At 38.2% G+C, this 24,792-nt stretch overlaps 1 protein-coding gene across 10 annotated transcripts in view; it reads right to left on the minus strand.

Moving 5' to 3' along the window:
- Positions 1–23,937, minus strand: part of NUP210L (nucleoporin 210 like) — a 103,688-nt gene extending 79,751 nt beyond the window's left edge. For 4 of the 10 annotated variants that reach the window (XM_020887327.2, XM_020887330.2, XM_020887329.2 and 1 more), the window contains exons 1-10: positions 23,504–23,924; positions 21,866–22,002; positions 16,472–16,603; positions 15,499–15,592; positions 14,832–14,982; positions 12,377–12,509; positions 11,303–11,461; positions 6,783–6,851; positions 6,078–6,184; positions 5,285–5,425 (exon numbers count right to left, since the gene is read on the minus strand). In XM_020887327.2, coding sequence (XP_020742986.2) covers positions 5,285–5,425; positions 6,078–6,184; positions 6,783–6,851; positions 11,303–11,461; positions 12,377–12,509; positions 14,832–14,982; positions 15,499–15,592; positions 16,472–16,603; positions 21,866–22,002; positions 23,504–23,700 — 1,320 coding nt within the window. In that variant the 5' untranslated portion in view covers positions 23,701–23,924. Of the gene's footprint in view, positions 1–5,284; positions 5,426–6,077; positions 6,185–6,782; positions 6,852–11,302; positions 11,462–12,376; positions 12,510–14,831; positions 14,983–15,498; positions 15,593–16,471; positions 16,604–21,865; positions 22,003–23,503 lie in introns of all 10 variants that reach the window. The other 6 variants (XM_020887326.2, XM_020887324.2, XM_020887325.2 and 3 more) reach the window with 5 other exon arrangements.
- Positions 23,938–24,792: the final 855 nt, after the last annotated feature.

The raw sequence follows: 24,792 nt of genomic DNA on the forward strand, positions 1-24,792 counted from the left end.
ATTGCTGGGTCATATGGCAGTATTAATTCCAGTTTTTTAAGAAATCTCCACACTGTTCTCCATAGCGGCTGTATTAGTTTGCATTCCCACCAACAGAGTAAGAGGGTTCCCTTTTCTCCACACCCTCTCCAGCATTTATTGCTTGTAGACTTTTGGAGAGCAGCCATCCTGACTGGCGTGTAATGGTACCTCATTGTGGTTTTGATTTGCATTTCTCTGATAATGAGTGATGTTGAGCATCTTTTCATGTGTTTGTTAGCCATCTGTATGTCTTCTTTGGAAAATGTCTGTTTAGATCTCTGGCCCATTTTTTGACTGGGCCATTTATTTTTCTGGAATTGAGCTGCAGGAGTTGCTTGTATATTTTTGAGATTAATCCTTTGTCTGTTGCTTTGTTTGCTATTATTTTCTCCCAATCTGAAGGCTGTCTTTTCACCTTGCTTATAGTTTCCTTTGTTGTGCAAAAGCTTTTAAGTTTCATTAGGTCCCATTTGTTTATTTTTGCTTTTATTTCCAATATTCTGGGAGGTGGATCATAGAGGATCTTGCTGTGATTTATGTTGGAGAGTGTTTTGCCTACGTTCTCCTCTAGGAGTTTTACAGTTTCTGGTATTACATTTAGATCTTTAATCCATTTTGAGTTTATTTTTGTGTATGGTGTTAGAAAGTGTTCGTTTCATTCTTTTACAAGTGGTTGACCAGTTTTCCCAGCACCACTTGTTAAAGAGGTTGTCTTTTTTCCATTGTATATTCTTGCCTCCTTTGTCAAAGATAAGGTGTCCACAGGTATGTGGATTTATCTCTCAGCTTTCTATTTTGTTCCACTGATCTATGTTTCTGTCTTTTTGTCAGTACCATATTGTTTTGATGACTGTGGCTTTGTAGTAGAGCCTGAAGTCAGGCAGGTTGATTCCTCCAGTTTCATTCTTTCTCAAGATTGCTTTGGCTATTCAAGGTTTTTTGTATTTCCATACAAATTGTGAAATTATTTGTTCTAGTTCTGTGAAGAATACCATTGGTAGCTTAATAGGGATTGCATTGAATCTATAGATTGCTTTGGGTAGTATACTCATTTCACAATATTGATTCTTTCAATCCATGAACATGGTATATTTCTCCATCTATTTGTGTCCTCTTTGATTTCTTTCATCAGTGTTTTATAGTTTTCTATGTATAGGTCTTTTGTTTCTTTAGGTAGATACACTCCTAAGTACTTTATTCTTTTTGTTGCAGTGGTGAATGGTATTGTTTCCTTAATTTCTCTTTCTGTTTTCTCATTGATAGTGTATAGGAATGCAAGGGATTTCTGTGTGTTGATTTTATATCCTGCAACTTTACTATATTCAATGATTAGCTCTAGTAATTTTCTGGTAGAGAGACCTGGGTTAAGAAGTTAAGGGACTTCCCTGGTGGTCCACCCCTTCATGGATCATAGCCTTGTCATGGCAAAGGGGTTTGCATAACTCAGTGAAGTCATGAGCCATGCCATGTAGGGCCACCCAAGATGAGCGGGTCTTGGTGGAGACATCTGACAAAACATGGTCCATTGGGAGGGAACAGCAAACCACTCCAGTATTCCTGCCATGAGAACTCCATGAACAGTATGAAAAGGCAAAAGATATGACACCAGACAATGAGCCCCCACCCCCAGGTCGGAAGGTGTCCAATGTGCTATTGGGGAAGAACTGAGGGCAATTTCTAACAGCTCTGGAAAGAATGAAGTAACTGGGCCAAAGCAGAAATGATGCTCAGTTGTGGATGTATCTGGTGGTGAAAGTAAATCTGATGCTGTGAAGAACAATATTGCATAGGAACCTGGAATTTTAAGTCCATGAATCAAGGCTGTAGTCAAGTAGAAGATGACAAAGAGTGAACATCAACATCTAATCAGTGAACTAATCAGTGAACTAAAATGGATGGGAATGAGTGAATTTAAACCAAATGACTATTATACCTACTACTGTGGGCAAGAATCCCTTAGAAGAAATGGAGCAGCCCTCATAGCCAATGAAAGAGCCCAAAATGTAGTACTTGGGTGCAAAATTAAAAATGATAGAATGATCTTAGTTCATTTCCAAGACAAACCATTCATCATCACAGTAATCCAAGTCTATGCCCCAACCACTGATGCCAAAGAAGTTGAAGTTGACTGGTTCTCTGAAGAACTACAAGACTTTCTAGAACTAACACCAAAAAAAATATGGCCTCTCAATCATAGGGAACTGGAATGCAAAAGTAGAAAGTCAAGAGATACCTGGAATAACAGACAAGTTTGACCTGAAGAACTATGGACAGATGCTCACAACATTTGTATAGGAGGCAGTGACCAAAACCATTTCAAAGAAACAAAAATGCAAGAAGACAATATCTGAGGAGGCTTTACAAATAGCTGAGGACAGAAGAGAAGCAAAAAGCAAAGGAAAAAGAGAAAGATACACCCAACTCAATGGAGAGTTCCAGAGAATAGCAAGGAGAGATAAGAAGGCCTCCTTAAATGAACAATGCAAACAAGGAAAGGAAAACAATAGAATGGGAAAGACTAGAGGTCTCTTCAAGAAAATTGGAGGTATCAAGAGAATATTTCATGCAAGGATGGGCACAATAAGGGGCAGAAATGGTAGGAACCTAACAGAGGCAGAAGAGATTAAGAAGAGGTAGAAAGAATACACAGAAGAACTATAAAAAAAGGTCTTAATGACTGGGATAACCACAATGGTGTGATCTCTTAGTTAGGGCCAGACATCCTGAAGTGTGAAGTGGGCCTTAGGAAGCATTACTACAAAGATAGTGGAGGGGATGGAATTCCAGCTGAGCTATTTCAAATCCTAAAAGATGATGCTGTGACAGTGCTGCACTCAATATGCCAGCAAATTTGGAAAACTCAGCAGTGGCCACAGGACTGGAAAAGGTCAGTTGTCCTTCCAATCCCAAAGAAGGGCAGTGCCAAAGATTGTTCAAACTATCAAACACCTGCACTCATTTCACATACTAGTAGGTTATCCTCAAAATCCTTTTAGCGAGGCTTTAGCAGTACATGAACTAAGAACTTCCAGATGTACAAGCTGGGTTTAGAAAAGGCAGAGGAATCAGAGATCAAATTGCCAACATTTGCTAAATCACAGAGAAAGCAAGACAATTCCAGAAAGACATCTGCTTCATTGACTATGTGGAAAATTCTTCAAGAGATGGGAATACCAGACCACCTCACCTGTCTCCTGAGAAACCTGTATGCAGGTCAAGAAGCAACAGTTAGAACTGGACATGGAACAACAGACTGGTTCAAAATTGGGAAAGGAATACAACAAGTATATTGTCATCTTGTTTATTTAACTTATACGCAGATTATATCACATGAAATGCTGGGCTGGATTAATCACAGGCTGGAATCAAGATTGCTGGGAGAAGTATCAGTAACTTCAGATACTCAGATGATACCACTCTAATGGCAGAAAGTGAAGAGGAACTAAAAAGCTTCTTGATGAGGGTGAAAGAGGAGAGTGAAAAAGATGACTTAAAACTCAACATCCAAAAAAAGATCATGGCATCCGGTGCCATCACTTCATGGCAAATAGAAGGGGGAAAAGTGGAAGCAGTGACAGATTTCCTTTTCTTGGGCTCCAAAATCACTGCAGAGGGTGACTGTAGCCACAAAATTAAGACACTTGCTCCTTTAAAGGAAAGCTTTACAAACCTAAACAGTGTATTAAAAAGCAGAGACATCACTTTACTGACAAAGTTTCCTATAGTCAAAGTTATGGTTTTTCCAGTAGTCATGTACAGATGTAATAGCTGGATCATAAAGAATGCTGAGTGCTGAGGAATTGATGCTTTCTAATTGTGGTGCTAGAGAAGACTCTTGAGAGTCCCTTGGACTGCAAAGAGATCAAACCAGTCAATCCTAAAGGAAATCAACCCTGTATATTCATTGGAAAGACTGATGCTGAAGCTGAAGTTCCAATACTTTGGCCATCTGATATGAAGAGCTGACTCACTGGAAGAGACTTTGATGCTGAGAAAGATTGAAAGTAAAAAGAGAAGAGGGCGGCGGTAGATGAGATGGTTAGATAGCATCATCAACTAAATGGATATGAATCTGAGCAAATTCCAGGAGATAGTGAAGGCCAGGAAAGCCTGGCATGCTGCAGTCCATGGGGTCACAGAGTTGGACATGACTTAGCAACTGAACAACAAAAACTGGTGGTCCAGTGGTTAAGAATCCACCTGTCAATGCAGGTGACTTAGGTTTCATCTCTGGATAAGGAAGATTTCACTTAGTTGCTGTGGAGCAACTAAGCCTGTGCACCACAACTACTGAGCCCACATGCTTCAACTACTGAAGCCCATGCACCTAGATCTGGTGCTCTGCAACAAGAGAAGCCACTGAGATAAGAATCCCATGAACCGCAAAGTTTAAACTTTACCTTAAAATCAATGGGAAGCTGCCAAAGGAATTTAAACAGTAAATACATAATCATTTTTATAGTTTTTGTAATATCATTCTAGCCACAGATAATACTTAAGGTAGGAGTATCAGTTTAGAAGCTACTGTGAAAATCTAGGTGAAAGACAGCAGTGTCTCCTTCACCTAGTAAGATGGATTTGAGAGATATTTAGAAGAATTGACTTAGCATTCAATGATGTACTGAACGAAGGAGGTGAGGGAGAAGGTAGAATCAAGGGTGACTCTTGGGATTTTGTCTCAAATAGCTGGGGAAAGGATCACTGGAGAAAAAGTAGGTTTAGAGAGGGAAACAAATCTGATGGACTGTTAAAAGTCGGATATTTGCACATTTTTAGAGGCAATAAAAACAGATAAATTCCTTATCCTTTTATCCACTAACTCCATTTCTGTATTATACCATACAAAAATTAACCAAAAGGAATAAAAATTGTATGAAGATACTCAGTTATGCCATTTACAAAGTAAAAAACTGCTAAAAGTGCAAAGTTGGTGGCATGGTTAAACTGGCATATTAACCCTATGTATTTTTAGAATACAAAATACTCTTATGTGGATCTGATGACACAAGGAAACATGCATATGGAATAATTTTTAAAGGAACCTCAATGACACATATACAAAATGACCACAAATGCAGATATATGCAATAACAGAGATTGGAATGGAAAATTTGCAGAGGTATAAACTACTAAGTGTACTGTTTATTAGTTTATTTTGTGAAAGATAATGGTGAGAAATGCTATATATGTGCTAGCAAATCAACAAATCAGGCAAATCTTGTCAGTATTATCAGGATTCAAAAAATGTCCTTTTAATTCCTACCTGGTAAATGATGGAAGTCAGAGATGCATTTATCACGACCACACCATCTTTCAGAGCTTTTACAACATGGTAAGATCCATTCACAGTAGTTAGCTGCTCTTCAAAGTACTCCCTCAGGAATTGGTACATAATCCTGAGATTCTGAAAAATCAGCCCAAAAGTAGCACAAATCTGAAGAGATGTTTTTTTTTTTTTCCCTAACGCCAATTTAAACACAAATCATTAAAAAAAAAAAAAAAAGCGTGACTATGCTTTCTGGGGCTTAAAGAAGTAAAAATAAAAATCTTTGCTCATCCTCATCAAATTCTAAGTTGGAAAGATGTCATTTTAAAATGGTACTAGTTTTTGGAAGATCCATTAATGGCAAGCAACTAGAAATAGTAAGCATCAAAGCTTATATCAATTTTAGTGTAATCTGTGCCACTCCAGAAATTGACAGTTGGGGGTGGGGAGGGGAATGGATGCTGGAGAATGACTACAACATTTTACATCTAATGATCACACTATAAAACTCTGGTAACTTCTCTGAAATGAAGTTTAAGAATGAGGATCCCCTCCAAAGTGTAACCCTTGGTGCCAACTTCATCTCTTTCCTATAATTCTAACCAAGTTGTATCTTTTACTTCTGGTTTAGTATTCCTCAAGGATAGAACTAAATAACAATAATGATAAAGTAGTAACTTGCATTTTCTGAAGGCAAAATCTGGAAGCAAAAAAAGTCTTCCTAGAAAAAGACTGCTCACTGAAGGAGTTATCCTTAAGGGGACTAGAAAAATTCAAAAGATAGACTCACATCCGAAGTATAGATCTTTGTGCTGCTTTTATCAAAGACTTCTACTGTAATTACATAGATCTGTCCCACCTCTAGACTCCATCGGTCTCCAGGTTGGACTGTGAAACCTGTACACAAATCAATAAACAAAACTATAAGAGGCCATTTTGCTATAATGAATTTTAAAAATACAAACTTTAAAAAGTCATTTAAAGAGCAAAAGTCACTAATAGATGGTTTCCAAAGTAGATCCTTTAGTTCCTTCTATAAAACTGTATAATAATTTGGGGTTCCAAAGATCCTAGTTTAACTTAGTTCATCTCAGGTATAAAAGAAGCATTCTCACTTACATCTGTATACAAATACCACCCACCCCAAACCCACAATTTTGCTCATTTCTGATATGTCAGACAAGATTTCAGCTGCTTTCAGTCAGATTCATTGCTTCATGTGGCTTAAGGACATAGGTTTCTTCTTTCTTTGCACAAAGTCTCTTTTTCTAGTCAAACCTTGTATTACATGGAGTTTCATACTTTTTCAGTCTATTTAAAGATGATTTACTCTTGCAAATAGCATTTAACTAGAACAATGTGAGAAAACATGTCAAAGTAAGGTTGAATTAGAAATTAGTTAAGTCTCAAAATGAAGCATTCTAGTCTTTAATGCACTCATTTCAGTGGCATACTTTAAGTTATTTGGCTTTCTGAAAATCATTATCAAAAATACCTAAAAATCCAGGCTCTACAACATATATGGTGCAATTTGGGAGTCCAGACACAGATCGCATATGGACATCTTAATTTTTGCTTAAGGAAATTTTATGAGCTAGATTTGGGTGAAAAGAAAAATATAAGCAACCAAAATAAACAGAAGTAAAAATTCTATATTTCATTATCTCTTGGAAAGCAAAACTTAAATACATACATAATGAGAAAAATCTGAGGGTTTGGTAAACACAGTCATCAGGTATTCTTGAATTTCAAATATCAGGAAGATGAAACGAGAGAAAAAAAGATCATGCCCCATGTTTTTAATATTCATTTAGCTGCAGAATCCTTTTCCCCTATAAAAGTGTTTCATAGGCGCCCATTAGGGAAAGTAGGACAAAGTGGAATTGCTCTGGCTGAAGAAATGGACAGTGTGGATGGAGAGGGAGCGTCATGACTTGTCATCTAGCCCAGTAACTTGCCTCGGGCTCCACAGACAGTTTTAAAAATCACTAATTGATTTTCTATTATCTGTGGCAATTCTTTAACATCAAAATGTTTTCTCTTCCACCAAAGATACTTCTGTGTCATACATCACATTACACATTATTTATTCTGTTAGTCTACACACAATCTGGGGCTTCTCAAGGTGGTGCTGGTGGTAAAGAACCCTCCTGCCAATGCAGGAGATCTAAGAGATGCAGGTTCAATCTCTGGATTGGGAAGATCACTTGGAGGAAGGCATGGCAACCCACTCCAGTATTCTTGCCTAGAGAATCCCATGGATAAAAGAGCCTGGTGGGCTCTTGTCCACAGGGTCACAAAGAGTCAGACACTACTAAAGCAACTTAGCACGCCTACAAAATCTAATTAGTAACGTAATTCCTTCTCAGAAATATACTACATCCAAAATCTAAGAAGATATTATTTCTGCTCTGAGAAATCTATTACTGAAATGACTGGACAGAAAACTCTTGTTATTTCTAAGTACACTAATTTAGAAGTGCTGTTAATTCAGTCATGCACTAGGCTATAATTAGGCACTACAGTATCTATAGTGACAATGAAGGCAAAATATTTAATCTATTTCAGGGATCAAACTCTTAAAGCTACCCAAGTACTCCAAAAGAACTATTAATATACATACAATTGATATGCTAATTAAAATTGTTTTTTAGGGAACATCAAAGTCGCTCAGTCGTGTCCAACTCTTGGCAACCCCATGGACTGTAGAGTCCATGGAATTCTCCAGGCCAGAATACTGGAGTGGGGAGCCTTTCCCCTCTCCAGGGTATCTTCCCAACCCAGGGATCGAACCCAGGTCTCCCACATTGCAGGAGGATTCTTTACCAGCTGAGCCACAATTAAAAGCCATTTGCTTTTACTACTCATTAAAGCAAATCTCTTAAACACTGTGTCAGTCTAGGTTTGGTTTTAGTATGTACTACATTCATAAACTATAAGAGCTAAAAGGAAATTCCCTCGTAGCTCAGTTGGTAAAGAATCCACTGCAGTGCAGGAGACCGCCTGCAACGCAGGAGACCTGGGCTCAATTCCTGGGTTGGGAAGATCCCCTGGAGAAGGAACAGCAACCCACTCCAGTATTCTTGCCTGGGGAATTCCATTAACAGAGGAGCCTGGTGGGCCACAGTCCATGAGGGTCACAAGAGTTGGACACAACTGAGTGACTGAACGTGCACGCAGAAGGAAATTCAGGAGTATATCACTCCTTTCATTTTACAGATGAGTAAACAGATCTCAATAGGTCTCTAAACCAGTTCATCCCTCCATAATCAGTATAAGACATCGATCTTTTATCTAATCCTTCCCTGTTTGGAATTTCATTTTATCTTGCTCCTCCAAAATCTTACTGCTCAGAAATCTAGCTCCATCAACTGACCTTCTTTTCATCCATATCTCTGCCATCTCTCTGTTTAACTTATAGACATATTCAAGTTTCTCTTAACTTAAAAAAATTCTGTCTTCTTCAAACTTCGGTCTTGTTTTCCTCCTTTTTTTTTTTTTTTACAAGATTGTAGATATCCTTTATTATCTTTTTTTTTATTAGTTGGAGGCTAATTACTTTACAATATTCCTTCTTTTTAAAGCCAAGCTGTTTTATTGGAAAAGTGATCCAAGACTTCTAGTTACTAGAGATTTTCAGTCTTTATCTTTGCCAGTTTCACCTGAAGAACATTCTCACTGCACACTCCTCACTTGGTTACCATGAAATTTTTCTCTCCTGATTTTCCTACTATTTCCTACTCTCCTAATTTCCTATTAAACATTCTTTCTGGGCATCCTTAAAGTTCCTCCTCTTCCAAATGAACCTTAGATGCTGGCAGTCCACAGCTGTCTCTGGTCCTCTTCTCTCACTCTGTATATTCTCCCGAGGTTCACTTTCTCTACAACAACAGCTTCAACTATCACCTGGCTATAAATTAATAACTTTGAAAGACCTTTCTTCATCCTGAATCTTTCTCCTCCAGACGCATAATAAAAATTTCTGCTTGGAAGTCTACCCCACAGATACTTCAGGTTGACATGTGAAAAACTAGTTTTCTTTTCCCTTAAACATGCTCCTTCTTTTATATTACCCACCTCTATGAGTACCACCAGCCACCCTAAGGCAGGGCACTGGAATAAATTATGAATTGTCACCTTCCATGTCAAGAGGTAAATATGTTTTAATATTTAATACTTTGGAATAACAATATGAACTGAGAATATGAAAAAAAATCATGATAAGTATGTCTAGGGAAGGCAATTCAGGTAAGTGCCTGACACACAGCTGGAACTCAATAAATATCAAATATCTTAGTTTACTTTGTAGTTACTATTGTATTTATTCACAAATGTCCTAGGCACCTTGAAATGACTAGAGAACAAACAACTCTGAACCAAAACCCCTCCTGAATGTTTTAGACAAATAATATAACAGCTAATTAACAAATACTATTCCACAAGAAATACTATATCCTTTAAGACTGATAGGTTCTTATTCAGAGTAAGCCTACTAAGCCCTACCTAGTTACTCCCTCTCCTACTCTATTACCTCTTCTACTACTTTCCCCTGATTCTCTGCACTCAGCCTCAGTGTCTTCCTTGCTCTTCTGTAAACATGCCAAATATGCTTCTGCCTAAGAACCTTTGAAACTGCTATTTCCTCTTTCTGGAGAGCCTTCACCCAGATATCTGTATGGTTCATTGCTCAAATGCAGCCTTATCAGAGAGGACTTCCCTAACTACCCTGAGTAAAATAGTCTGTATCCTCAGCACTTAGAGCAATGTTGAGCATATAGGAGAAATATAATAGGTATTTGCTGAATAAATTAAACAAATTAATTTAAATATTTGAGAATCAAAGATTCAAAAATAGGAAATATTTCAAAATCAATGCTGAGAATTTTATGAATTCTCTGCAAATTTCAATTTTCTGACAATTTTAATCTTTATACTATTTTGTTTTCATTGACTATATTAGAGCTCTAAGTAACTCTCTTTGTTCAATCCTTACAGAGCAGGTTTAGTGAATATTTTAAAATTACTTTTAGACACAGAAGTAAGGAACAGACTTTTGGACCCTGTTGGAGAAGGTGAGGGTGGGATGATTTGAGAGAATAGCATTGAAACATGTATATTACCATATGTAAAATAGATGACCAGTGCAACTTCAATGCATGAAGCAGGGCACTCAAAGTCTGTGCTCTGGGACAACCCAGAGGGATGGGGTGCGGAGGAAGGTGGGAGGGAGATTCAGGATGGGGAGACACATGTACACCTGGGAGTAATTCATGTTGATGTATGGCAAAAACCACCACAATATTGTAAAGTAACTATCCTCCAATTAAAATAAATTAATTAAAAAATTACTCTTGCCTCAATTTAACAAATATTAAGTAGCCACTGCCGACAATATCATCTTTCCTCAATTATTCATGTTAAAACAAGAACAAATTAAATAACATTTACACAAGTTCCTCCAGAGTTTTCCCCAGTCTCCTATTTATAATTTTTTAATATAACCTTATTTATTTATTTATATTTGGCTGTGCTGGATCTTCGCTGCCGCATGGGCTTTTCTCTAGTTGTGGTGCACAGGCTGTAGGGTGTGTGACCTTCAGCAGCTGTAGCTCCCAGGTTCTAGAGCATAGGTTCAATGGCTGTGGTACACAGACCTAGTTGCTCAGCTGCCTGTGGGATCTTCCCAGATCAGGTAGGTACTGAACTGTGTCTTCTACATTGGCAGGCAGATTCTTTAGTACTGGGCCACTAAGGAACCCCACCTATTTACAATTTATATTATGTTGCACATAACTTCTGAAGTCAACAGATTCCAAATTCCAACTACTCTTCTGTACCTACCCTTTGTGAGAAATTATGACAATAAGAATTTATAGTGCTTTTTAAAAGATAGAACCTATAGAAAATAAATGTAGTAGCATTATAATCATGCTTAGCCAGTTATTTTACCAAGGAACATGTCTAGCATGCTCAAGGAAATACAGATTGGCAGTGAAAACTTGGACAAAAGGATACTTTTGTGGACGAAGATAAGGTTAGTGCGGCCCAGCTGGACAGCAGTCACCATGGCTGTTTTCTCATCCAGTAAAGCCACTTTCCCAGAAAGAGAAATATTACATGAAACCCTGTGGTCTTGCAATTCTAATGTATAATGTTCCAGGGGAAATTTCACCTCTGTAAGACATGAAAGATACATAACCATAATGAAAGCAACAGACAATAGTATATTGTTGGATTATAAGAAGCAGCAGGTCAAAGTAACAGCAAAATCTGCTTTTAATTTCTCTTTATTTCCTCCAAACTATAATGAATTTATACATATACAGAAACTGAGGGGGGCACTATATGAGTTTATTGTTGCTTGTATTCTTAAAACTCAGTAAACTGAGAATAGGAGGAAGGATCTCCACTAGGCAAGTAAATAAAGGACTAATGTTAATGGAGCAAATGTACACTTTATAAACTGAGTGGGACTTTTGGGATCAACAGGGTATTAAATTTTTCAGATAACAGAGTTTCTCAATAAACAATTTTTTGCAAAGATCATTCAAATTCCTTCTGGTAAAGTTTCTTCACTTGTCCTAAGTTAGTAAACTTTTGGTTGTTGTTTTAATACACAATTCAGATGCTTATGGGCACTGAAGCTACGTAGCAGTTGAACTGTAGCATTAGCCTGTTTAAGATATGTGGGCTACCTCAGTCCAGTATTAGCTCAAGTACAGCAATTAAAGAATACAGTTGATCTTTGAACAGTGCAGGGATTAGAGGCACTGACATACCCCATCGACCTCCCCATGCAGTTGAAAATCCACGTATTAGTCAATCCTCTATAACCCCAGTTCTGCATGCACCCTCTCAGCCAACCAGACATCATGTAGTACTGTAGTGTTTATTGTTAAAAAATCTCCATATAAATGGACCTGCACAGTTCAGACCTGTGTTGTTTGAGGGTCAGTTGTACTTTATCACAAAAATCTAAGACCGAAAGAACAGAAAGACGTATTTTGCATATATAATATGAAGCTGCTTCTCTTATCAGCAGAAAAGATTTGGGAAATGTTAGTCTTAGGAAAAGCTAAATCAACTTACCTGTCATTCTTCCCTGAACCATTTTTGCAACTCGGTATTTAATATATGCACCTACTAAGAGATAAATATCTTGGGATGGTATAAGAAATATATTCTCCAAAACAAGCAGACGTATCAATGCTGCTGCCACTTTCTAAAAGAAGGGAAAACAAACAAACCAGAAAGTTTCCACAGGCAAAATCCTCAAGATTGTCCTCCTTATTAAAGTTTATTTTTGTAAGTTTCTTCTAAAATATTTTGCCAAGATTAAAAAAATGCTTTTCTAAGCACAGATCATTATTTCAGTTAGCCTTAAAAAGTGATCATGAAGAAAAAAAGAAAGAAAAAAAAGTGATCATGAATATTAATACAGCGTGAGCTTTCTAAGTCACTTATAAACTAAGTCACTCAAACAAAGAAAACAACAAGCTTTCTAAAGGAGAAGGGCAGGTAAATAAAAAGGCAAGTGTGATAAAATGGGAAAGAGTAAGACCTAACTGTATTCCACTGAAATTCCAACCTCCAGTGAATTGACTTTCCAGATTAAGTTACTCTGTATCCCTTGTTGAATATATCAATTCTTGTGAAGGCTTACCCAATACAAGGTTAATAGGCTGCTCTCTAGGATGTCCACATACATGTTCCTGCCACTTCAATTAAATGCTTGCCAAAAGACATTTGTTTTTCCCAACTTTAATAATAATTAATTTTAAAAAGCATTATATGAAAAGAGTTGTTTTTTATAAAAAATTTAAATGTTTTGAAAAGAAGTTGTAGTCAGGACTTCCCTGGTAGTCCAATGGTTAAGAGTCTGCCTGCCAATGCAGGGGACACAGGTTCAATCTGTGGTTGAGGAAGATCCCATGTGCTGCGGAGCAACTAAGCCTGTGCATCACAACTACTGAACCCATGTCCTAGAGCTTGTGCTCTGCAACAAGAGAAGCCACCACAATGAGAAGCCTGTGCACCTCAATGATAGAGTAGTTCCCACTTGCCGCAACTAGAGAAAGCCCCAGTGCAGCCAAAACATATGATCTGACTGGCTCAGATCATGAACTCCTTACTGCCAAATTCAGACTTAAATTGAAGAAAGTAGGGAAAACCACTTGGCTATTCAGATATGCCCTAAATCAAATCCCTTACGATTATACAGTGGAAGTGACAAATAGATTCAAGGGATTAGATCTGATAGAGTGCCTGAAGAACTATGGACGGAGGTTCGTGACATTGGTGATCAAAACTATCCCCAAGGAAAAGAAGTGTAAAAAGGCAAAATGGTTGTCTGAGGAGGCTTTACAAAGAGCTGAGAAAAGAAGAGAAGCAAAGGGCAAAGGAGAAGAGGAAAGATATACCCATCTGACACAGAGTTCCAAAGAATAGCAAGGAGAGATAAGAAAGCCCTCCTAAGTGAACAATGCAAAGAAATAGAGGAAAACAATACAAAGACTAGAGATAGCTTCAAGAAAATAAGAGATACCACGGGACCATTTCATGCAAAGATGGGCATAATGAAGGACAGAAATGGTATGGACTTAACAGAAGCAGAAGATATTAAGAAGAGGTGGCAAGAATACACAGAAGAACTATATAAGACAGATCTTCATGACCCAGATAACCACGATGGTGTGATCACTCACCTAGAGCCAGACATTCTAGAATGTGAAGTCAAGTGGACCTTAGGAAGCATCACTACAAACAAAGCTAGTGGAGGTGATAGAATTCCAGCTGAGCTATTTCAAATCCTAAAAGATGATGCAGTGAAAGTGCTGCACTCAATATGCCAGCAAATTTGGAAAACTCAGCAGTGGCCACAGGACGGGAAAAGGTCAGCTTTCCTTCCAATCCCGAAGAGAGGCAATGCCAAAGAATGTACAAACTACCACACAAATAAATAAATAAATTAATTTTTTAAATTAATTTTTAAAAAATAGTTAAAGGCAAGCTAAGGGTAAATTTTTCAAATTTTTTTAAATTAAGAAAAAATTAAATAAAAAAAGAAATTAAAGGATAGCTAAGATGTACTGCTATCAAATTAGGTGTAGGTGAGGAATGTAAAAGACTAGGGGAAAACCCTTGAAAAATATATTAGAATTCTGCACTCAAATTGATTCACATGTGTAATTTTTTACTCACCCATAAAATAAAATGAAAAAGAAACTAGAAACTAATTTATGGAAGAATGAGTATGTATATTTTCAACCAGTGAATCTGTAGACAAAGAAAAGTCTCAGAGCTACATCAAAGAACTGGTGAATAAAATGCAGTTATATGTTTTAAAAAAAAATGCCACTAACATTTGTAATTTTACTTGGGTAATAACATGTTTATGGAAGACAGGTTTTCAAAAAATGTTTATTCATTTCAAATAATTTTTTCAATCGGCCTAAATCAATCAGGTTAGAGGGTTTCTATTACAGATAAACATAAGAAACTATTCCATAGGCAAGACTTAATGTCTATAGCACTAAATTTTTACCTTATAGAATGGTTCAGAAATTCGAACTTTTACGATAGCAGCACCAGTTTTAATGCCAGACACCAAAATCTTATCTCCTTGTTTCTCTTCTTTTTCCATCTCAGCTATATATGCAGGGGGGGAATATTCTGCTTCAGAGTATCTCAAAATCCTAAAGAGATAAACTTTGTTTCTAGTAAATTATTCTTCTTCCAAAAGGCTCTGAGAGACTTTAAACATAATCTCTTCAATGTCTGTATAGTGTCAAAAGTTTAAAATTTCCACAATGACAAATAGAAGAAAAGTACTTAATATGCTTCTGGCTAAAACTGTTGCAGGACTAAAACCTGGATTGTCTGAGAGCTATTGCTTGGTACTGAAAATTTCATATTATTATCCACTCACTGTATTTCAGTGAGTGTTGATAGCTTGAATAACAAAAGCGTCAGAAGATACGACAAATAATCATACAGTTCTGATTTCATGAATTCCTCTGCAGTGACTAAAATTAAACCATCATGAAAGTACCTACAGCCATGCCATATTTCCCCATGATAAATTTATTTGTTCCAAATAGTTCCAGATAGAAAAATTATCAAAACCCATACAAATGATTGCTGTTCAGTGTGCTACCCAAAGGCAGATGTCTCCTCCAAAGTCAGATAGTTAGGTTTGGTTTCAAGGTTACCTGATTTTGCTAGACAGTTCTTCTATTGCTGATTCATTATCCTGGGCAATGCTCCACTCAAACACCATCCCTGCCAAACTACTAAAAGTATTTCCTGTAAAGCAAGGCAAGAGCAGACAAGACAGAATCACATATTCAAAAATATTCAGGTATCTTTAATAAGCAAGGGAAATTTAAGTAGAAAATTATTTTTAAGCCTCTTTCATTAACAAATAGATGCACTATCATTAATGAATTAAAACACATCTACCAGGAAGGCCCCTACACAGAGTAAGTACGGTTGCTGTATAAGCTTTCTCAAAGTGAAAATGACTCAAGCTGGTTAACTGCTGGTTGACAAAATTATGGCACTATTTCTGTTCCTTTCAACATAAAAAGGCCACCTTATAATCTGTCTCAGGATTGACAGGCATCCCTAAATCCTGGTCCCTCTAATAAAAATTTTTATAAAAACTAGATTTGAATATTACTAATATGCTCATTTCTCATATTTTAAAATTGCTCTTCACTAGTTTACAAAGAAAGAAGCAATGAATTAAAATTTTTTTAACATATTACATTATGTAGTATATGAAAAACAATGTAAAATCAGTCTTAAGAAAGATAAAATTATAAAATTTTCACAGGTTTACATTTAATTCTCTTGGCCTATAGAAAGTAGACTGATCAAAACAGAGCTAATAATAAATTCCAAAATGTTCTTTTTTTTTCTCCAAAAATGTTCTTAATTGTTGGGACCATTAGCAGAAGCTCAGTAGCAGAATTTGGATTCTGAACTAGGAAGTTTTAATGAAAGTCTGTAGTTAATACATCAAACCACACTCAGAATTGTTAATTCTTCCTGCACATGAACTACATATGAGAAAATAAATATTATTTCCAACCTACTTTTATCTCTCAAATTTGTTTCCAAATACTAAACAAAAAAGTGTTCATTTTAAGTAATTTTGTTGAATCCTCTGACATTCTTTACCTTCAGCATCCAATGCCCTCACCATCAGTTCCAGTGGTGAATCATCTACATAGAGTTCCCGTGTTCGAGATATAATTTCAATGCTGTTTATCACATCAACCTTGACATCACACCGCAGTTCATGGTCAGTCACTACAATGAACCCAAAAACTGAGAATTTAGTTGAACAGGTCATGAATCTAGTAAATGTTTCATATACTGAGGAGCTTATTCTAAATATTAAGAAAAAGAAAGGCATAACAGTTCCTTTCAACCTATGGAAGAAAACAGCATAGCAACAAAATATAAGAGCATCTGTTTACAAGAAGAGACACTAGAGCAGTGATTCCCAGACACGGATCTATAATAATGTTTTCATTCACCCATCAAAAAATGAGATTTTAAAACAGTAATAAAATTAAATATATTCACTTTAAAGGAATATATGTTCAATACGACTTTTGAAGTGTTAGAATGCTTTTCCTTTTACGAAATTAAAAGAGTACATTTTAAAAAATGTGTTTATTTAGGAAAGTAAGAGGGTGGCAACCATATGCCATTCCTGTCTGCCAATAAATTTCTCTCTCACTTTATTTCTTTCCATTTTTTTTCCTGGACCATGAGATTAAAAAGCCTGAGAATCACATATTAGACCCAACTAGACTTCCACTCAATATGTTTGTTGCTCAGTTGTGCCCAACTCTTTGTGACACTGTAGGCTGCAGCCTGCCAGGCTCCTCTGTCCATTGAAAGAGAATACTGGAGTGGGTTGCATTCCCTTCTCAGGGGGGTCTTCCTGACCCAGGAATCAAACCCAGGTCCCCTGCATTGCAGGCAGATTCTGTACCATCTGAACCACCAGAGAAGCCCAATATAGTCATGATTAACTTCAGAAACACAAATTGAAACAGTACAGAAAGTAGACTTATTTTCATAAAGATGAAATAAGGATGAAATAAAAATTATTTTGGGGACTTCCCTGGTGGCACAGTGAACAGGAACTTGCCTGCCAACACAGGGGACACGGTTTCAATCCCTAGTCCAGAAAGATCCCACATGCCTCGGAGAAACTAAGACTGCGTGCCACAACTACTGAAACCCACTCACCTAGAGCCTGTGCTTCACAACAAGAGAAGCCACTGCAATGAGAAGCCCATGTACCGCAACAAAGAGCAGCCCCAGCTCACTACAACTAGAGAAAGCCTGTGAGCAGCAGTGGAGACCCAATGCAATCAAAAAATAAATTTTTAAAAATTATCAAAAAATATTTTGGGACTTCCTTGGTGGTACAGTAGGTAAGAATCTGCTGGCCAATGCAGGGGACAGGGGTTCAATCCCTGGTCCAGGAAGATTCCACATGCCAAGAAGCAACTAAGACCATGGACTACAACTACTGAAGTCCATGTGCCTAAAGTCCCTGCTCTGCAACAAGAGACGCCACCACAATGAGAAACTCTTGCACTACAACAAAGAGTAGCCCCTGCTTGCCACAACTATAGAAAGTCTGTGCACAGAAACAATGATTCAGTGCAGCTGAAATATAAATAAATTTAAAAAAATGTTTAAGTATTTGTTGAACAATAACCCACATGCTGAGCACAGTGCAAAATGTACTGATCATTCCATTCTATTCTCTCCACCAAAATCATTCAGCTGTCTAAACCCTTTCTTCATCCTTCACGTGAACCTTTATACCTAAAATTTATGCCTTCATCTCCAAACTCCTCTACCTGTCCTGTACCTAACGTTGAAAATCTAGATATCCCACTACAAAAAGGCATTTTCATATATTCATAGACTACATCTGGAATGATACAGAAAAGTGGTTGTCTCTGGGAGAAATGAAACTAGAGATTTACTTTTCATTATATAACCTTTTGGGGTTTCCCTGGTGGCTCGGACAATAATCTGCCAGTAATGCAGATTATCCCTTGTTTGATCCCCGGGTCAGAAAGATCCCTTGGAGAAGGGAATGGCTGCCCACTTCAGTATTCTTGCCTGGAGAATTCCATGGACAGAAGAGCCTGACGGGCTACAGTCCATGGGGTCACAAAGTATAGGACATGACTGAACGACTAACACTTTCACTACTTTCACATATAACCTTCCATATTCTTTAAATATTTTATCAAAGGGAGGTTACATCTAGTCAGAACAAAACAAAATGAAAAATCAAAATAAATCTAACATTCTTACCAAACAGAATATGCCCACCTCGTCTCTCACCATTATCCATCTCTGTTACAGTTGAGTAGTAGTGAAAGTTACTCGGTCGTGTCCAACTCTTTTTGACCCCATGTAGCCCACCAGGCTCCTTTGTCTACGGAATTCTTCAGGCAAGAATACTGGAGTGGGTTGCCATGCCCTTGTTCAGAGATCTTCCCGATTCAGGGATTGAATCCAGGTCTCCCAAATTGCAAGCAGATTCTTTACCCTTTGAGTTACTAGGGAATTCCCTAGTAGCTAGTGGCTAATCTCTGTCATAGCCACTCATTTTCTCTATTAGACTATCACCAAAAATATCATAAACAAAATCCCAAGCACCTAAACATCAATGGAGTGCTTAAATCTTTTAACCTTTACAGATATCTTATAGTTAGTAGGTAATTCAATATTTTGCAAACAAATGAAGAGTTTCTCTTAAGGCATGCTCTTCCCTTTCAAAATGTCCCTTCCATGTCAGAGGGCCAGTTCCCACTAAGATAAGAATGCATCTTGTAGGACCCTAAGACTGCCATTCATTATTGGGAATCTCCATCATCTATGTACACAATTGTTTTACTAGCAAAATTGTGAAAGCTGATTTGAAAGATAATTTTGGAATATTCACAAGTCCGATGAAACTAAGCTGAGAGCCAGATTTGACATTTCTCCAAGCAACTGTGTACTCTTTCAACATCAGAATGAATTCATGTAGTTAAGAGTAATTACATGACTTCCCTGAAGGTACAGATAAGAATCTGCCTGCTGCAGGGGACAGGGGTTCGATCTCTGGTTCAAGAATATTCTATATGTAGAGGAGCAACTAAACCTGTGAGCCACAACTACTGAGCCCATGCTCTAGAGCTTGTGAGCCCCAACCACTGAGCCCATGCACCTAGCATCAGTGGTCTGCAACAAGAGAAGCTATAGCAATGAGAAGCCTGTGCACCACAATGAAGAGCAGCCCCCTCTCGCCACAACTAGAGAAAGCCCATCCACAGCAACAAAGACCCAGTGCAACCAAAAAATAATAAAATTTGAAAAGAGTAATTACATTAAAAATAGCATATGTGACCAAAGCAACACTTCTTTTCTCATCTTTGTATCCTTCTCTATCCACTGTAGCTGCCCTGCATGACACGGTCCTCAAAGATTCTCATCTTTGAAATCTCATATTTCATTGACTCCAAGACACTCATTTTTTTGACATTTCAACATCTCTGAAGTTAGGGTTTTATCTTATGACTGATGACATCTTAGAACTGTCAACCACCAGCAGTCATAACATAGTTATCATTTACCGCATTCGTGAGAACTTTAAAAGGACCAACATCAAACTTGCAGAATGGGTATTAGTAGTTGGAAGAAAACATGGTGAACAATGGTGGAGTACTCTTTTCCCCTGGAACCAAACAGTTAAGGACACAGGGTGGGAAAGGTGGTGACTCAGATGTGCTAGAAATCTTTTCAAAGCTGGAGACAAAACAGGTCAGCTTTATAAATTGTAAAGCCAACTAATGAGTCCAATACTAACACCCTGTAGGTGGTTTTGGTTTAATTGATTCTTTTAAGAAATGCAAAATCACTAACAGTCTCAATGGTACAAAGGAAGATGTTGTGGGGATAAACACAGACATTGATGATTCCCAATCAAAAAGTGATTCAGATGAGGCAAAAATGTTAAATTTATCTTAGGAATATTTTAACCAGTTAATTTTATTTCCTTTTTATTAGGCTTGAGAGTGATGCATAATAAAAATAACCATCTAAGTCAAAAAGAGCCCTTCAATAGGTATAAAGTAAAAATTCTAAGTGAAAAAAAGCAGTTTAGTTGGCAATGTTGTTCTTAGTTGTACATTAAAAATAGTTACAATAGATGGCATCTTCAATTATATGAAATATGGTATACCAAACATCTTAAATTTATCTTTAATAATACAGTACAGATATATAATTTATCAAAACATTTAAGAGTGACGCAGGTATTTCTGACCTATCAATATGAAAATACCAAGTGCCAGAAACTCAGGGACACAAATAGCATTTCTTAAGCTGCTCTGGTCTAAAACAGACTAGCATGTGCTTCCCAAATTTTGGTATGTATGAGAATCATCTGGAGAGCTTGTTAAAAACACAGATCCCTGGGACTTCCTTGGTGACTCAGTGGTAAAAAATCTGCCTGCCAAGGCAGGGAACACAGGTTCGATTCCTGGTCCGGGAAGATCCCATATGCCATGGAGTAGCTAAGCCTGTAGACTACAACTACTGCTGACATCGAGTGCTGCAATTACTGAAGCCTGCACACTTTAGAACCCATGCTCCCCAAGGAGAAGCCACTCCAATGGCAAGCCTGAGTACCACAACAAAGAGCAGCCCCCACTCATTGCAACTAGAGAACGCCCTGGCACAGCAACCAAGATCCACTGAAGCCATAAATTAATTAACACCACAGATCCCCTGGCTCATTCCAGAGATTCTGATACAGCGGATCTAAGGTGGGGCTAGGAATTTACACTTCTAACAAGCTCCCAGGTGATGCTGAAGATGCAGATTCATAGATGACACTAGTTCTTGAGAAGTACTAGTTTTTTATTTTATTTATTTATTTATTGGCTTCACTTGGTCTCTGTTACTGCACACGGGCTTTATCTAGTTGCAGTGAGTGGTGACTACTCTCGAGTTGTGGTGCTCAGGCTTCTCCTTGTGTTGGCTTCTCGTCGCAAAGCATGAGGTCTAGAGTGTTTGGACTTCAGTAGTTATGTCATGTGGGCTTAGCTGCCTGTGGCACGTGGGATCTTCCCTGACCAGGAATTGAACCCGTGTCTCCTGTGCTGGCAGGCAGATTCTTAACCACTGGACCACCAGGGAAGCCTGAGAAGTACTACTCTTTATTCCGCCTTTTGCCTCACTCAAGACCAACCTCAGAACGTAACAACCAAGCTAGTTCTGATAAATAGGTCCTTCCCTTCTCCACTGATTCAAACAACCAGAGTTTCTGCTCTGTATCAGGCACATTGCCAGGGGCTAGATGTCCAAAAATAAAAAAAAGTTACAGGCTAGGATGCCACAATTAAGGCTTATATTGCAGGAATCCTTTTTTTCTACTTTAACGGGCATTTGAAGCCAACATTGTCTGTGTTAACCATCTATAAAAGATATCAGATTTTTCTACTCCAGGTGAACAGTTACATAGTGTGTTTTGTCTCAACATACCTATCTCTCGAGCAAGAATAACACTGCTGAGGCGTATTGGTTGGGTAGATTCAGCAAAGAGCACAGCTTTTTGCGAACATAAGGTGCCATTTTCATATAAAGGTTCAACAGTTACTGCATCATGATGGGTAGAATGCCTGCCAGGAATAAAATACTTATGAGTATGAAATACGAATGTGGGTTAAAATTAACTTTTGGTGGAAAATAGGTTCCTATAGTTTTTCCACATTACATACTACCAGGTGTATTTAAATGTTTTTCTTTAAAGTAGAAACATTGCTTAAAGATGTAAGATTTAAGTGGAAGAGACTGATGAGAACATTTTCCAGTGATCCCTTGTGCCAAGTTACATTCCTCCCTCAATATTTAAAGTAAGATTGTTACATTCTTCCCTCAGTATGTAAAAATAGGATTGATGCTGTTTCCAACAATAAGAGACCGGGCTTCTCAAACTCTGAGGAATGAATTTCCTCCTAGAAATTGGACTGTTGCTATCTAAGGTGGAAATCTTGCTAAAATTATGAGGTGTGAGTCCAACTCAAAATACAGTTTAAAAAATCATTAATATTTTTGGATGGATGGAAGGAATGGCTTTCAATGCTAGGTTGATGCCTTCCATCATCCTCAGTCAGGAGATAAGTCACACTGGATCACTGTGTAAGCCTGATTTCCTTATACATTCTCATAAAATGGGAAATGAACTTCTTACACTATGGAGAAAACTTAGTGCTTCTCTTCAGTGATGGTAAAGGGAAATCTCCAATGAGGATAAGCCCTCTGATACCTTGGAGCCCACTTCGGCTAGGTTCCCTTACCCTTAGGAAACCATACAATCTATGGTTGGGTTCTCTCACGCCAGAAAATCATGTCTTTCCATCCTCAGTCAGAAAGTCATTCCCCCCAGAGTTGATTACCCCAAACTTGAGTGTACACTTCGAGAATACTCATATGAGGGAGGAAATTTATATTAATATGTGACAGACAAATCTTATCTCCACCTAAAATACACCTTCTCATACAAGTTTATACTTCATATTATCCATGCCTCAATTCACTCACCTGTAGAATGGAATAGCGCTTAATCCATAAGACTGTAAAAATGGAATGAGTTAACACATACAAAGTGCTTAGTTAAGTATGCAACAGTTAAGTGTTTTTACACTGAAAACCTCACTTTAGTTGGCGGAGAACTCGCGCATCCTAAGCCTCTCTAGCCCCTCAATAAATTTCCTCAGACTTTGGGAACTCCTCATCCTAGCTGTTAACACTAAAAGTTCTTTGCGGTGGGTAGCCATGGTTGTCTGAAGCCGCCAACACAGGGTTTCCTTATACCCTGACAGCTGTTCACATAGTGACTACTCCTCCCAACACATACCATGAGAAAGCCAATCTCACACGTTAACTGCTCATAAAAGGACCCACACATAAGCTGAAGACATCGCACACAAGAAAGACAGGCCATATCAGAAGGGCTGGCCCTCCATTCCTGCTGACACCCCACCCCTGATCCCTACAGGCAAGGCTCTTCAGGATGAGTGACCACACAGTATTCCGGTGGCGTCTTCCGTTCAATGAACCCCTCCCATTCTTCCTGGGCGGCGTGGGTGTGCATACTCTTGTGATCCCGCCACCCCTCACCAAGTGTAGCAGCCCCGCTGAGCCTCCAGCAGGAAAGGAACCCGGCCTGGCTCCCGGCCAAAGGGTAGCAACACCTGTGGTACGTTAAGTTTGTTGGCCAGGGTTCCAAGCAAAAAGAGAAGTAGAAACAGGAGGCGCTGTAGAGTCACGCAGAACAGCCCGAAACCTCGGGGATTTGGTGACCCAACAGCAGCCATGGCGCCCGTCAACTCCTGTCTCCTCGCTTAACTACAGCCGTGCCCTCAGCTCCAACATCAGCCAATCCGCAGGCGTGACGTCAGCAGGTGGGCCCGTACCGCTTGGAATTATGGGGATGCTTTTAGGCAGGGCTCCAACAAGCCGTTATGGAAATTTTAAGGCAGAAACCCAGCTAGCTATCCACTTAAAGGGCTACCTCCTTAAATATTGGGTGGCAGGCCTTTTTAATCGTAAAGAACAAGCAGAAAAATCTAAAAAAAAAAAACCTCTCCCAGTTAAATTTCTCCTTCTGTTGCCTTGTGTTTGGCTCCTAGAGCAACCCCCCACCAACTTTTTTGGGGGGCAATAATTTCCAGTCAGCATTGGCCCGTGCATATAAATGGAAAAAATGTTCCAGTCTCTGGTATAAACAGCTGGACTTTGTCAAGGAAGCTGTGTCATTTTTACTAGTAAGTCAGATTCACGTGCAGCCTCAAGGCCAGAGTGTAGGAAATGCCAGGCACTGGCGTCTCAAAGGCAGCTTTGAAAGCTATCCACTCACACAACCTGTCTGTAAGCAAATACCCTAAGAGCACCTCTTGTTAAATTGTTTTCTCCAAATATCTAACAAAGTATTAGCTCAAAGGCTGTCTCAGGACAGTTTACTAAAACCACACATATATAGGAGTATGTAATCAGTGTCATATTATTGAAATTGTTCAGTGAGCAGAGTCCAATAAATCTGGGATTTACAAGAAAGAATAAATGATTGTAAAGGAAATGTACAGCTGACCCTGATTATGCCAGTGTCAGATTAAGTAACATTACTATTAAACATTGACACATAAATGTTATTTCTAATCTTTACATTTACCTAAAAATACATATTATCTTTATTTTACAGATAATGATACTAAATGATTGACATAAGAACACACAACTAGGGATCTGAAAGCTGAGTTTTGACCCCAGTTTGGACAACTTCCAAAGCATGTGTGCTGTGTCAAATCCTACTGCTGCCACCCACAAAGATCTGATCTTTACCCAAACTTCACAGCTCCTGTGGAGAAAGCCCATTTGGATTGGGAAATAAAAGCAAGTACTTCTGATGG

Source organism: Odocoileus virginianus, chromosome 5, assembly GCF_023699985.2.
Source record: "Odocoileus virginianus isolate 20LAN1187 ecotype Illinois chromosome 5, Ovbor_1.2, whole genome shotgun sequence".
Taxonomy (NCBI): Eukaryota; Metazoa; Chordata; class Mammalia; order Artiodactyla; family Cervidae; genus Odocoileus; species Odocoileus virginianus.